At 36.9% G+C, this 16,189-nt stretch overlaps 2 protein-coding genes across 2 annotated transcripts; one reads left to right on the top strand and one right to left on the bottom strand.

Annotated features, from left to right (window-relative positions):
- Positions 1 to 2,478: 2,478 nt before the first annotated feature.
- LOC133254060 (keratin-associated protein 6-2-like) lies at positions 2,479 to 3,083 on the bottom strand. The gene has a single exon (XM_061428066.1). It carries the CDS (start codon positions 3,081 to 3,083, stop codon positions 2,778 to 2,780), a length of 306 nt encoding a protein of 101 aa, XP_061284050.1. The 3' UTR covers positions 2,479 to 2,777.
- An 11,485-nt stretch (positions 3,084 to 14,568) lies between these two features.
- LOC133254068 (keratin-associated protein 21-1-like) lies at positions 14,569 to 15,185 on the top strand. The gene has a single exon (XM_061428078.1). The coding sequence runs from the start codon at positions 14,620 to 14,622 to the stop codon at positions 14,890 to 14,892; it is 273 nt and encodes a 90-aa protein (XP_061284062.1). The 5' UTR covers positions 14,569 to 14,619; the 3' UTR covers positions 14,893 to 15,185.
- The last annotated feature ends 1,004 nt before the right edge of the window (positions 15,186 to 16,189 follow it).

Raw genomic sequence — 16,189 nt, forward strand, 5'->3', positions numbered from 1 at the left:
CAGGGTCTTTTCAAATGAGTCAGCTCTTCACATCAGGTGGCCAAAGTACTGGAGTTTCAGCTTCAAAATCAGTCCTTCCAGTTAATACCCAGGATTGATCTCCTTCAGAATGGACTGGTTGGATTTCCTTGCAGTCCAAGGGACTCTCAAGAGTCTTCTCCAACACCACAGTTTAAAAGCATCAATTCTTTGGCACTCAGCTTTCTTCACAGTCCAACTCTCACATCCATACATGACCACTGGAAAAACCATAGCCTTGATGAGACAGACTTTTGTTGGCAAAGTACTGTGTCTCCTTTTTAATATGCTGTCTAGGTTGGTCATAACTTTCTTCCAAGAAGTAAACGTCTTATAATTTCATGGCTGCAATCACCATCTGCAGTGATTTTGGAGCCCTGAAAAATAAAGTCTGCCACTGTTTCTACTGTTTCCCCATCTATTTGCCATGAAGTGATGAGACCAGATGCCATGGTCTTAGTTTTCTGAATGTTGATCTTTAAGCCAACTTTTTCACTCACCTCTTTCATTTTCATCTAGAGTCTCTTTAGTTCTTCTTCACTTTCTGCCATAAGGGTGGTGTCATCTGCATATCTGAGGTTATTGATATTTCTCCTTGCAATCTTGATTCCAGCTTGTGCTTCCTTCAGCCCGGGGTCTCTCAGTTTCTCATGATGTAATCTGCATAGACGTTAAATAATCAGGGTGACAATATACAGCCCTGATGTACTCCTTTTCCTATTTGGAACCAGTCTGTTTTTCCATGTCCAGTTCTAACTGTTGCTTTCTGATCTGCATACAGGTTTCTCAAGAGTCAGGTCAGGTGGTCTGGTATTCCCATGTCTTTCAGAATTTTCCACAGTTTATTGTGATCCACACAATCAAAGGCTTTGGCATAGTCATTAAAGGAGATAGATGCTTTTCTGGAACTCTCTTGCTTTGTCGATGATCCAGTGGATGTTGGCAATTTGATCTTTGGTTCCGCTGCCTTTTCTAAATACAGCTTGAACATATGGAAGTTCACAGTTTGCATTTGCTGAAACTTGACTTGGAGAATTTTGAGTATTACTTTACTAGCATGTGAGATGAATGCAGTAGTGCGGTAGTTTGAGCATTCTTTGGAGTTTGAGCCTTTCTTTAGGATTGCAATGAAAACTGACTTTTTCCAGTCCTGTGGCCACTGCTGAGTTTTCCAAATTTGCTGGCATATTGAGGGAAACACTTTCACAGCATCATCTTTCAGGATTTGAAATAGCTCAACTGGAATTCTACTTCTTCCACTAGTTTTGTTCATAGCGATGCTTCCTAAGACCGACTTGACTTCACATTCCAGGGTGTTTGGCTCTTGGTGAGTGATCACACCATCCTGATTATCTGGATCATGTAGATCTTTTTTGTCAGTTCTTCTGTGTATTCTTGCCACCTCTTCTTAATATCGTCTGCTTTTGTTAGGTCCATACCATTTCTGTCCTTTATTGAGCCCAAATTGCACGAAATATTCCCTTGGTATATCTAATTTTCTTGAATAGATCTCTAGTCTTTCCCATTCTCTTCTTCCCTCTATTTTTTGAGTTAATCACTGAAGAAGGCTTTCTTATCTCTCCTTGCTATTCTTTGGAACTCTGCATTCAAATGTGTATATCTTTCCTTTTCTCCTTTGCCTTTTGCTTCTCTTCTTTTCACAGCTATTTGTAAGGCCTCCTCAGATAGCCATTTTACTTTTTTGCATTTCTATTTCCTGGGGATGGTCTTGATTCCTTTCTCATGTACAATGTCACTAAGTCCGTTCATAGTTCATCAGGCACTCTGTCCATCAGATCTAGTCCTTTAAATCTATTTCTCACTTTCACTGTATATTTGTAAGGGATTTGATTTAGGTCATACCTGAATGGTCTAGTGGTTTTCCCTACTTTCTTCAACTGAAGTTTGAATTTGGCAATAAGGAGTTCATGATCTGAGCCACAGTCAGGTCCTGGTCTTGTTTTTGCTGAGTGTATAGAGCTTCTCCATCTTTGGCTGCAAAGAATATACATTCCTTAGTTCTTTATTTTCAAGTGCCTAACACCCAACTCTGCTTCCAATTTCTCATTGCTTCTGGGAAGCATCGCTTCAATTCCATTACACCTGCAGGAAATCAGATTGTCTCTTCTGCACCTGGACTTTGTCATGACCACCTGAATGTGTGTCATTCCTCCTCCACTTGCTCCTCCAGCTCCATTCTTGACACAGTGAGATTTGCACGGTTCAGACTGTTCTGAAATACTGTGAGATTTGTGCTTGTGTATGTGAGTGCCTGAGCATGTGAGATACAAGAAATAGTTGGAGAAGGTATTATTTTTGGTGAAAATACAAAAAGAAATGCTTGTATTATATCAAAGAACTCAAGGTTCAAGCCACCTCTTAGCCCAGTCTTTGAAAGAGGCCATAGCACCTCATGAAAGACTAATTCATAAGCAGTACACAGAGATTTGTTAGAAGCAATGAGCCATTTTTATTGAGGATAAGGGGTTATCCAAGCTTTAGAATGTTAGGATTATTAACACAGTCATAACAGAGACTCAGGGATTAAGGAGTAAAGGCTAAATTTGGAAGAGTCAGATGATATCACCATTGATCTTCAGATCTCAAGGACGTCAATCTAAAAATGGGTAGTTGGAGGTCAAAACCTCTGTTACGTATACAATTTCTTGCAAGTACAAATCATGGGTTACAGATCCTCAAAGCAGTATTATCTGTAGATTCCTCATTTCAGAAGCAGAGTAGGCTAAGAGGGTGATGTTCTAGCAGCAAGAATAACATCTCCTGTAGCAAACTGGCCAGTAGCTGCCATAGCCAGAGCCATATCCACAGCCATATCTGGTTCCATAACCACAGCCATAATAGGGGCTAAATCCACAGCCATATCCAGTCCCATATCCACAGCCGTATCCTGAGCCGTATCCACAGCCATATCCTGAGCCGTATCCACAGCCGTATCCACAGCCGTATCCACTTCCATATCCGCAGCCATAATATGGGCTCAATCCACAGCTGTAGCTGTTTCCACAGCCATAGCCACAGGAGTTGCTGTAGTAGTTACAACACATGTTGTCAAGGCAAGAGGATTCAGGTGGACTGCAAGAGGATGTTTCTGAAGTGTGTGTCTCCTCCCCATGGACCTTTATATACTGTCAGTAATTGGCAGAGCATACCATTCATTCCCTGACATAGACAACAAATATGGAAGCAACATTATGAGCCAGTCACGTCACTATTGACAATCACTAATGTTTGCTTAAAATAGCTCATTATTTGAGAGACTCCTGTTTCATTTTAAGAGCTTCACTTTAATTTGTTCTGCTGACAAACTGTCTTAGTAGAATCGTGTGACCCAAAGCTGATCATTTTCAAAATCTCCTCTCATTTAACAGATACCTTACAAAACAAGCTTGTTGGGGAATGTCAGACAATTTTGCCTCCTTTTCTCTCTCAGTTTTCCAAAATACCTGCTTCTGACCACAGGAAAAGGAATATTCCTGTCTCCTTTCCTGAATCACTACCCTTTCTGCATTCCTTACCCCTGCCTTGTCCGACTCTCCTCAAATCCTAAGAATCTGATCAGTATCTGATAATTCAAAACGAAGTCAATTCCCGGAAAGAGTGAAGACTTACAGGCGTGGAGACAGTATGCTGCATGTGTTCCTTCTTGTATTTTCTTCTTCCATGCACCAGGCAATGGAAGGTCCTGTTCACGTGGGGCAGCCCTCTTTTTCTCTCTTTTTTGTAGCTACCTGAGTCTCACCATTGAGGAGACTTTGATAGTTTAACCAACTTTATTTGGCTGAAGAATCAGAAGTCCTCAGTTAGACCAGAAACTCATTTTTTTTCACATAAAGCCTTAGTCTATTCCCCTCCCTTAATCATTCTTACCTTGTTATATCACTACTGTTCCTTACACATTTAGTTCAAAGGCCAAAGGTAAGTAGGGTCACTCTGATACTTACAGCAAAAGCCCATCTCAGCTCCTAATACATTCATGACATCAAGTACCACAAAACTCACTTTTATCCTTATTCATATGTACATTAATCAGAAGTTCTCAACCTTCTACAAAAATGTTCATTGTGACTTTACAATATAATATGTCTCCTTTCTTCTAAATAATCCTCTCTAACACACTTACCTTTTTGACATGTAAAAGAGGGAAATTAGTATCATTTCTTCTGCTGTTAATATTTTTCTTGCCACCAAATTTCTTGGCTTAAAAAAAATCTATTTGTACATCAAAATTCAGATCTGTAATCAGCTCCTGTGAGATGCCTTTCCTCCGTTTTATTGTCTGAACTGGATCATCCTCCTCTTGGTACTGGGGCTTCCCTAGTGGCTCAGGAAAGAATCTGCCTACAATGCAAGAGATGTAGGTTTGATCCCTGGGTCTGGAAGATCCCCTGGAGGAGGAAATGGCAACCCCCTCCAGTGTTCTTGCCTGGGAAATTCCAAGGACAGAGGGGCCTAGTGGGGTATACAGTCCATGGGGTTGCAAAGAGTCTGACATGAGCTAGCATCTAAGCCACCACCGCCAGCACCTCCTGGCTCTTATGTGCAGATACATGTCAAAGCACTTGTCAAAGTTTATTAAAACTATGTCTTGCCTCACTAACTGAAATGTAACTTCCTACCAAACATTCAACCTTTCATGACCAAACATTCAGTCATGTTGCTTTGTTTGTTGGGGTAGTGGGACATTTTTTCCTTTCTTTTTTTTTGCTTATCTTAGTTTCTATGTTTTATTTAAATCAACTTTTTCAGAATCTGGCAGACTCCAAAATTTAGATTATTTTTCACTGTAACAACCATGAAATCTGAATTGGAAGGGAGTATAAAGTCAAGATCATTCTTTCCACTGGATATACTTGAATTTCGACAACAAACAAATAAGTGGTGATTGAGTACTTTATTGAATGCCTTTAACAGGGATTTTCACAAGGCTGCCAACTTCAATTTTTGAGACGTTTCATTATCAGACATTTTTCCTTCTGTTGAGAAATCATTCTACCGGTTTTTCTGATATTGGTCACTGGTCTAATTTGAACACTCTGCTGTTTCATCCCTAACCATAAACATAAAGAAAATATATTCTCATTCCATTCTTCTTATCCTTCAGTTTCTTGCCTTTTCTGTCTGTCTTGAAATTAAAAACTATAAATTCTACCTGACAAATTCTCTGGTACAGACACTTTACTTTTCAGTACCACAGCCAACACACTCTCTGGTCACAGTATCCCTGGATTATTGAAAAACTCTTTTATCTTTATTACATTATTTCTAATACCTTTCCATTCAGATCTCTGGATACTGGTTTAAAACAGTAAAGACAACCCCTATTCTGTGCATCCTTGAATAACCAACTCTGAGTACAGTCCCTGATAATTTGGACTCAATATTCTTCCATAAAAATGGATGAATCAAATCAAACATATAGTCAAACATTGGAGAGCCACATATACTGTAAAGACATTTGATTATATGATTAAATTGTCTAAATGCAAATTTCTTCTTTCTAAAATGAGGTCTACCTATTTTTACATATTTGTTTTCCTTATGTTTCATACCTATTTAGTGTTCTGGTCAGGAATTTTACTCAATAAATGCTATTCCCTTTATCTCACTTTCCTTTTTTTTCCCCCTCTTGGCTATATACATTTATTTTTGTGATTATCATTTAATACATGTTATTTAAGTATGCACTTTTTAGAATCCAAACATAAATTAAAATTTTAAATAATTTTTTTTTTTGCAGTGATAAGGTGGACCTAGATATTCTTATATAGAGTGAAGTAAATCAGACAATGAAAGACAAATATATGATACTGCTTTTTTTAGATTTCTAAGAAATCTAAAAATAATAGTACAAATGAACCTATTTATAAAACAGAAATAGAGTCACAGAAGTAGAAAACAAGCATGGTTACCAAGGAGTGGGGCGGGGAAGGGGGGATAAACTGGGAGGTTGAGAATGACATATTTACACTACTATATATAAAATAGATAACTAATAAAAATCTACTGTATAGCACAGGGAATTCTGCCCAATATTCTGTAATGACCTATATAAGAACAGAATCTAAAAAAAGGAGTGGATATAGGTATATATATAACTGATTCACTTTGTTGTACAGCAGAATCTAGCACAATATTGTAAATCAACTATACTCCAATAAAAATTAAATTTTTGAAATCTCATTTTTCTTATTCTATAGTTTGAAATTCTTGTTTAGTAATAGCTTTAAAATAGCCATATTAATTTTTGCTGTATTCCTGATTTAGTCTGAATTTAATGTAATAGCTTCGTAACATAAAAGAAGTCATTCTATGGTATACACATATGTATGCCCTAATTAAAAAAGCTTTTATGATGAGGAAGCAAAACCCATCTGAATATAATTTACCTATCTATTGACCTTTTTGCACTCTGACTGGGCAATTTTGTATAGTAATTTATTACCCAAAATACAGTGTCAACATTATGTCAACATAATGGACAAGGAATCATGCGTATTTTCAAGTTCAGAAACTAAAGAATAACTTTATGTTCTATTTTTAAAGCATATGTCTTGGGAACATGTTTATGCAAAAATTTGATATCAGTAGTTTTGAAACTCCACAGGAGTAAAAAGATCAGTCCATAGTAGAAAAATATTTTATTTCTAGGACTATGTCTATTTTGATAATTTGAACTAAGTATCATCTCGCAGTAAGACTTTTTAGTCAAGATCAAAGGCTTATTAAACAGTAGGTTTTAAATATCCATGTGAAATATGTTCTAAAGATTCCCATAATTAGGACTATATATGGACTTTTCTGGTGGCTCAGATGGTAAAGAATCTGCATGCAATGCAGAAGATATAAAAGACCTGGGTTTGATCGCTGGGTTGGAAAGATCCCCTGGAGAATGGAATGGCTATGCACTCCAGTATTCTTGCCTGGAGAATTCCATGGACAGAGGAGCCTGGCAGGCTCTAGTCACAGAGAGTCAAACACGACTGAATAGCTTTCACTTCACTTCACTTCACTTCATAAATTTCCTCCTTAGGGTATATATTTTTCTACCTTCCAATCCCTAGGACTAGGAGATACCACAGACATACAAAAAATCATAAGAAAATACTGTGAACAGTTATATACTAACAAACTGGATAACCTGGCAGAAACACAAATTCCTAGAAACACAGAGCATACCAAGACTGAGTTAAGAAGAGGCAAATCATTTGAACACACTGATCACCAGAAATGAAATTAAACCAGCAATTCAAAAAATTTCCAGGGAAATTCTACCAAACATATAGAAAATAACTTATTTATCCTTCTCAAACTATTCCAACTAACTGAAGATGAGGGAACATGCCCTAATTTATCCCAATACTAGACCACCATTACCTTGCTACCAAACTAGAGAAAAACACTACCAAAAAAAAAAAAAAAAAAACCCTCCACAAAATGTTAGCAAACCAAATTAAAAAATACAAAGAAGCGTCATTCACTGTGATCAAGTTGGATTTAATCCCAGGTCACAGAGACAATTTAACATATGCAAATCAATCACTGTGATACACCTATGTTAACAAAAAGAAAGACAAAAAATACATGGTCACTTCAATAAATGCATAAAAATAGTTTAAAAAAAATCAGCATCCATTCAAGTTAAAAACTCTCATCAAAGTGGTTTAGGGGGAAATAACTGAATATATTAAGACTATTTATGAGAAATTCACAGCCAATATAATACTCATTGGTGAAAAGGTGAAATCTTTCCTGCTAAATTCAGGAAATAGACAAAGATGCTCATTCTCACCACTTCTATTTAAAGTAGATTTGGACATTCTAGCTGCAGTAACAAGAAGAAATAAAACATATTGGAAAGAAGAGGTAACACTGTCACTACTTGCAGATGATGTACTTTGTACAGAGAACTCGAAAGTCTCCACCGAAAACCTCTTAGAGCTAATAAGTTCATTCAGTAGATTGTATGTTACAGGATGAGTATAGAGAAATCTGTTATGTTTCTATACACTAATTATGAAATATTAGGAAGTGAAAGTAAAAAGAAATCCTATTTAATTGGTTCTACAAATGATACCTGGGAATCAACTTAAGGAAGCGAAAGAAGTATATTCTGAAAACCATAAAACTTTGATAAAGAAAATTGAAAATTATATGCAAAAATGGAAAGATATCCCATTCCCTTGGGATATTGGAAAAGTTAATATTATTAAAATGGCCATAATACCCAAAGAAAGCTACAGATTTAATGCAATTTCTATCCAGTACACATGATGGTTTTTACAGAACTAGACCAAAAAATCCTAAAATTCATAGAACTAGAATAATCCTTACATAGTTATAAAATTTACAGAAAAATAATCTTAAAACTAGAACAACAAAAGACTACTTATTGGCAAAGCACTCTTCAGAAAAAAAACGATAATGCTGGAGATATAACTCTCCCAAACTGACTATATTGTAAATCTACAGTAATCAAAATAGCATGGTATTGGCATAAAAAGGCACATAGAACACACAGATGGCTAACAGGACAAGAAAAGATGCTCAATATTACCAATTATCAGAAAAATGCAAATTAAAACAATAATGCAATATCAACTCACATCTGTCAGAATATGTATCACCAAAGCAATCAGTAAATATCAGAAGTTTTAAAGGATATGGGAAAAGGAACCACTTGAACACTCTTGGGCAATGAAAATTATTGGTTCAACCACTATGGAAATCAGTATGGAGGTTCCATAAAAACCTAAAAATAGGACAGCCATATGATCCAGCAATTCTACTCCTGGGTGCATATCCAGAAAAAGTGAAAACACTAACTTGAAAAGATACATACACTCCAGTGTTCCTAGCAATAATGTTTATAATATCTCACATATGGAAGCATTCAAACATCTCTCAGCTCATTTAAGAAGATATGGTGTACATAAACACATCATGGAATATTACTCAGACATAAAAATGAGATATTACCATTTGCAGCAAAATGGATGGATCTGGAGAATATGCTTACTGAAAGATGTTCAGGCAGAGGAATAAGGCAGATAGAGGAAGACAAATACTGTATTACTTCAGTTATATGAAGACTCTAAAAATTATAAAATGAATGCATATGTAAGACAGAAAGAGACCCAAAGATATAGAAAACAATCTTTTGCTTATGAAAGGAGATAGCAATGGAGAGGGACCAATTAGTGCCACTGGATTAGCAGATGCAAACTACTGTTTATAAAATAGATAAGCAATAAAGATGTACTATATAGCATGGTGAATTATTTATTATGTTATAATAATTTTTAATGGAGTATAATCTTCAAAAATACTAAATCATTATGCTCTACATCCTAAACTAACACAATATTGTAAATCAAATATAGTTGAATAAAAAAAAAAAACTTAAAAATTTGGAACCTGCCTGATTCTGAAAATGGTGATATGAAAGTACAATCTATACAAGTAAGATATGCAAAAAAAAAATCCACAAACAAAAACATTTTGACCACATTTTTGATGATAGAAAGGTCCGGTGTTCCTTTAGATGAGAGGACAGGATATGTTTGGATTTAGGCATCTACAGATAGAGAATCATTTATAAATATGTAGCTATAAACTAAGATTTCTTTTCTTACTACTATTGACAATTTGGAGAAGATTTTTTTCTTGTTGGGGGCTTCTTGTGCCTTGTAGTTTCATCAGCATCTTTGGCTTCTATAAATGAATTTGCAATGATGCAAGAAAGGAGGTAGGAATATTCATTTCTTATGGCCAGTGGCAAATGATTTAAGAAAGAAGAGAGAAAAAGGGGGCAAAATTTTTCGACATTACTCCTCGCATTTCTAATATAAGATATATATTAAATGATAGGAAATTTTGGAAATGGGTATCTGTTTAGAGGCACATGATTCTACTGAAAAAATTCTCTGGCAGAGCAAATTAAAATGATGCTCTTTAAATATCTCCAAAATAACTAGCTACTTTAGGCAAATTATCGATTGTCAAAAGTGACCAGCACGTGGTGGTCGCTTCCATATTTGTTGTCTATGTCAGGGAATGAATGGTATGCTCTGCCACTTACTGATAGTATATAAAGGTCCATGGGAAGGAGAAGACACACACTTCAGAAACATCGCCTTGCAGTCCACCTGAACCTGCTTCCCTCGACAGCATGTGTTGTAACTACTGCGGCAACTCCTCTGGCTATGGCTGTGGAAACAGCTACAGCTGTGGATTGAGCCCCTATTATGACTGCGGTTATGGAACCAGATATGGCTGTGGATACGGCTCCTGCTGTGGCTGTGAATATGGCTCTGGCTACGACACTTACGGGCCAGTCTGCTACAGGAGATGTTATTCTTCTTGCTGCTAGAACGTCACCACCCAAAACACCATTTATGTCTGAAACCACACATCTAAGACAATGCTGACTCAAGGATTGAAGTCATGATTTCTATATGCAGGAAATTCCATTCAAGACAGAGCTTTGACCTTCGACTACCCGTTTTTAAGATTGGCACCTTTGAGGCCTGAAGCTCCATGGTGGTATCATCTGTCTTTTTTCTAAATGTTAACCTTTACTCCCTTAATCTCTGACTCTCTGTAGTAATGATCCGAATACCCTACTGTTGGGGAAGTCCCTTGTTATCAATAAAAATGGTTCATCGTTTCTAACAAATCTCTGTGTATTTGTTTGTGCATAATTTTTGTTTTGAGGTGTTATGGCCTCTGTTGAAAACTGAGCAGATATGAAGCTGAACTTTGAAGTTCTTCTTGATATAAGCGTTTCTATTTATACCTGCATCAGAAATAATGTCTTTCCCACCTATTTCTTGTTTTTTGCATACTAAAGCACTCACTCATATAAGCACAAATATCACTATTTCAGGACTGTGCTTTGCAAATCTCTCTGTGTCTGGGATGGAGCTGGAAGTGAAAGAGGAAGAGGAATGATACTTTATTCAGGAAGTCAATGCAAATTCCAAAATAAACAAGAGGTGGCCTGAGTACTTAAAGGAATAATGGAAAGCAAGGGGAATTTTCCAGCATATATGAGAAATAAGAAGTAGAGATAGGTATCCAACACATGAGACTAAAGAATCCATATGAAAGTCAAAACATTCTATCATATCATCTGCTTTTGATGGAAATGCAAATGTATTTGTTTGTATACACCGATGTTGACATTGTTTCCAGTCACTTAGTTGGTAAATCGTTTTGAGTAGTTTTGAAATAGTCTCATCTTAGACACTGAAGACAAAGTAGAAAAATTAAAGAAAAATTTCCTGCTCTAACGGTGTTTACATTCTAGTAGGTGAAGAATAAGAAAATAAAAAATAATTAAGATAATTTCAAACTGACAGTTGGGATGTGAGAATAAAACTATTTAGTGGGAAAGAGAGTAAGGATTGAAGCATTAAAGAGATATTTCAGGGAGGTATTTTCACCTTGCGATATCTCATGGCAATTGCAAAGAAAGATTCAAAAGGACAGTAGCAAATGTAAAGGGGGAAAAGAAGTCCATGAAGTTTTAGAAGAATATGATTTAGTAAGCATGTATGAGATAGCTTACATAACCAGTAAAGAGTCTTCACAAGGTAACTCTTAACATACCTTCAAAATCTGAAACGTTGTGACTCCCTTAGTTAAAGAGGGCTTCCTTGGTAGCTCAGACAGTAAAGAATCTGCGTGCAGCACAGACCTGGGGTCAGTCCTTGGGTTGGGAAGATCCCCTGCAGAAGGCAATGACTATCCAACCCAATATTCCTGCCTGAAGTATTCCATGGATAGAAGAGCCTGGCGGGCTACAGTCCATGGCGTTTCAAAGAGTTGGACACATCTGGACAACTAACACTTTCATACTTTCACTAGTTAAAGAACACTTGAGACATTCAGCTCAGTGAAATGACAAAATGGTGATAATCAATCCAAATATCTATAAGTTTGTAAATGACACACAAGTATTTGAACAGAAATTTGACTTAATCTATCAATTTTTTATTAGAGAAATATTAATTGAGCCCAACTTATGTGCAAGGTATTATAACCAGAGCTGGTTATTCCATGATGCACAGAAGAGAGGTGGTTCTGCAGGCATCATTAGGTATGGAGAGGCTTGAGTGAAAAGGTTTAGAAATAATGCAATAAAGATGGAAGACTTTTCAGTAATCCAGGGAAATTGTGGCCAGAAATTCTGCTTTGGCAGTGACATTGAAAAGCAAAGTGTCTACTGTAGAGAATTTGTGAAGCAAACTTATAATTTCAAATTGCAAGGAGGACAGGAAAGGTAAGAAAACTGAAGTATAATGATAATTGGAATGAGAATATATTTTCTTTATGCCTATCATTCATGATTCAACATAGCCGAGTTATAAGATTATACCCATGATCAATAGAAGAAAAAAATAAGGTTGAATGATTTCTCAGCTGAAGGATTAATGCCTAATACTGAAAATTCTCAGAAAATGAAATCAGAAGCTTGATGAAAGTTCCTTCTGAAGGCATTCAATAAAGTACCAGATCACCACTCATCTCACTGTTGAAATTTGAGTGTACAATAGAAGACTTAATGGTTCTTATTGTAAAAAATAACAAGTATTGGAATCTGCTTGATTATGAAAGATAGTGGTACACTTAAGCAAGTGAGATAAGCAAAAACAACACTCCCCCAACTTTAATATAGAAAAAGCAAGAGAGTTCCAGGAAAACATCTACTTCTGCCTTATTGACTATGCCAAAGCCTTTGACTGTATGGATCACAACAAACTGTTGAAAATTCTGAAACAGATGGGAATACCAGACCTCCTGAGCCATATCCTGAGAAATCTGTATCCAGGTCAAGAAACAACAGTTAGAAAAGGGCATGGAACATTGAACTGGTTCTAAATTGGGAAAGGAGTAAGTTAAGGCTGTATACTGTTATCCTGCTTATTTAACTTCTAAGCAGAGTACATCATGCAAAATGCCAGGCTGGATGAAGCACAAGCTGGAATCAAGATTGCTGGGAGAAATATCAAAATACCAATAACCTCAGATATGCAGATGACACCACCCTTATGGCAGAAAGTGAAAGAGGAACTGAAGAGCCTCTTGATGAAAATGAAAGTGGAGAATGAAAACTCCACCTAAAAGTCAACATTCAAAAAACTAAGATCATGGCATCTGGTCCCATCATTTCATGGCAAATAGTAGGGGAAACAATGGAAAAAGTGACAGACTTTATTTTCCTGGGCTCCAAAATCACTGCAGATGGTGACTGTAGCCATGAAATTAAAAGACGCTTGTTCCTTTGAAGAAAAGCTATGATAAACCTAGACAGCATATTAAAAAGCAAAGACATTACTTTGCGAACAAAGGTCCATCTACTCAAAGCTATGGTTTTTCCAGTAGTCATGTATGGATGTGAGAGTTGGACTATAAAGAAAACTGAATGCCAAAAATTGATGCTTTTGAACTTTGTTGTTGAAGAAGACTATTGAGAGTCCCTTGGACTGCAAGAAGATCAGACCAGTCCATCCTAAAGGAAATCAGTCCTGAATATTCATTGGAAGGACTGATTCTAAAGTTAAAGCTCCAATACTTTGGCTACCTGATGCGAAGAGCTGCCTCACTGGAAAAGACCCTGATGCTGTGAAAGATGGAAGGCAGGAGGAGAACGGGACAACAGAGGATGAGATGGTTGGATGGCCTCACCAACTCAATGGACATGAGTTTGAGCAAGCTCTGGGAGTTGGTGATGGACAGGTACCCTGGCTTGCTGCAGTCCCTGAGTTGGCAAAGAGTAGGACATGACTGAGCGACTGAACTAAACTGAACTGAACTGAAACTTAAAAAGCTACACATTTTTTGGCTACATTTTGGCATTAGAAAGTCCAGATGTTTAGTTTAGAGTGAGAAGGAAGAGTATGTTCGGATTTAGACATCCACAGAGAGAGAAACTTGCAACCACACAGCTATAGTGTAATATTTCTATTCTCAGTAGTACTGACATTCTAGATTATTTTTCTTTTGGTTACATGTTATTACATGTTGTTCTGTGCCCTGGAGAATTAGGAGCATCCTTGAGTTCTACAACAAGATGCCAATTGGTATTGGGCAGTAGGTATCTGGGTGAAGAACTCTGGCAAGAAGCTACAATGATTCAAGAAAATGAACAGACACATTTGTTTTCAAGTGATCAGAGGTAGATGTGAAAATAAAAAAGAAAAAGTTAAGGGGAATTTTTTTAACATTTCCTCCAAAGCCTTTTAAAATAAGATATATACTAAATGATAAGAGGTTTTGAAAATGGGTGTCTGTGTTTGGGCACATGATTCTAGTGAGAAATTCTTTGGCAGAGGAAAATTAAAATGATGCTCTTTAAATGAAATGAGTCTCCAAAATAAGAAGCTATTTTAGGCAAAGCATTATTGGTCAACAGTGACTGGCTCATAATGTTGCTTCCATATTTGCTGCCTGTGTCAGGGAATGAATGGTATGTCCTGCCAATTACTGACAGTATATAAAGATCCAAGGGAAGGAGAACACACACACACTTCAGAAACATCGCCTTGCAGTCCACCTGAACCCTCTTGCCTTGACAACATGTGTTGTAACTACTACGGCAACTCCTGTGGCTATGGCTGTGGAAAGAGCTACAGCTGTGGGTTCAGCCCCTATTATGGCTGTGGTTATGGAAGTAGATACGGCTGTGGTTACGGCTCAGGATACGGCTGTGGATATGGGACAGGATATGGCTGTGGATTTGGCCCCTATTATGGCTGTGGCTATGGAACCAGATATGGCTGTGGGTATGGCTCTGGCTATGGCAGCTATTGGCCAGTTTGCTACAGGAGATGTTATTCTTCTTGCTTCTAGAACAGCACTAACTAAGCCCTTTTTGCTTCGGAGATGAAGCATCTAAAGATAATGCCGATTCAAGGATTTATAACCCACGATTTCCACTTGCAAGAAATCACATGCATGACAGAGGCTTTGATCTGTAAATACCCACTTTAGATTGGTGTCTTTGAGCCCTGAATCTTCTTGGTAGTATCTCTGACTCTTTTGCAAATGTTACTCTTTATTCTCTGATTCTCTGTTATGACTGTATTGATGGTCCTAACAAAATCACTTGTTCTCAATAAAAATGGTTCATTGTTTCTATCAAATCTCTGTGTACTTGCTTGGGAATTAGTCTTTTTCCAGGCATTGTAGACTCAGTTGAAAATTGGGCAAACATGATGCATGAAGTTTGAGCTCTTCTTTGATATAATGCAAACACTTCTTTCATATCTGTGTCGGAAATAATGTCTTCTCCACCTGTTTCTTGTATCTTATGTTCTCAGGCACTCACAGACCCAAGCACAAATCTCCCAGTATTTCAGAACTGTGCTTTGTAAATCCACTGTGTCTAGGATGGAACTAAAGGGCAAAGAGGAGGAAGAATGCCACTTTGCTCAGGAAGTTGATGCAAAGTCCAAGGTAGACAAAAGACGACCTGAGTGCTTAAAAGAATGGAAGAGACACTCTCCAGGTTCATGAGAATTAGCATTAGATACAGGAATTAAGAACATGAGCATCAGGAAATAAGCAACAGAAAAATAATAATAGAAATATCGTCATATGTCTGTTTTTATGTAATTGCCTATGTATTTGCATATACTGAGGTTGAGGTAATTGATTTCAATCACTTAACTGAGACTTTTGAATATTTTTGAAAGGGTGTCAAATTAGACAGTGAAGGCAATGTAGGTAAATTAAAGACAAGCCTCTTGCTTTCAGTGTTATATTCTAGCATGTGCGTATAGAAAAACCAACAGCATAAATAATTCAGATAATTTGAAACTGACAATTGGAGTGGAGGGAATAAAATAGCTAAATGCAAAAGAGAGTAAAAGTTGTATTAAAGAGCTACTTCAGGGAGGTATTTTGAACTTGTGACAAATAAGCTGATGTGAATCTCAAAGACAGGGCAGTAGCAAGTGTATATGTGAAAAATTTTATAAAGTTTTGTAACAATATGATTTGTTAGGCATGTATGAGATAATTCACACATCTAGAAAAGAGTTTTCACAAAGTAACTCTTAACATATCTTCAAAATCTGAAACGTTGTGACTCCCTTAGTTAAAGAGGGCTTCCTTGATGGTTAAGACATTAAAGAATCTGCCTGCA

The sequence above is a fragment of the Bos javanicus genome, chromosome 1 (assembly GCF_032452875.1).
Source record: "Bos javanicus breed banteng chromosome 1, ARS-OSU_banteng_1.0, whole genome shotgun sequence".
Lineage (NCBI taxonomy): Eukaryota > Metazoa > Chordata > Mammalia > Artiodactyla > Bovidae > Bos > Bos javanicus.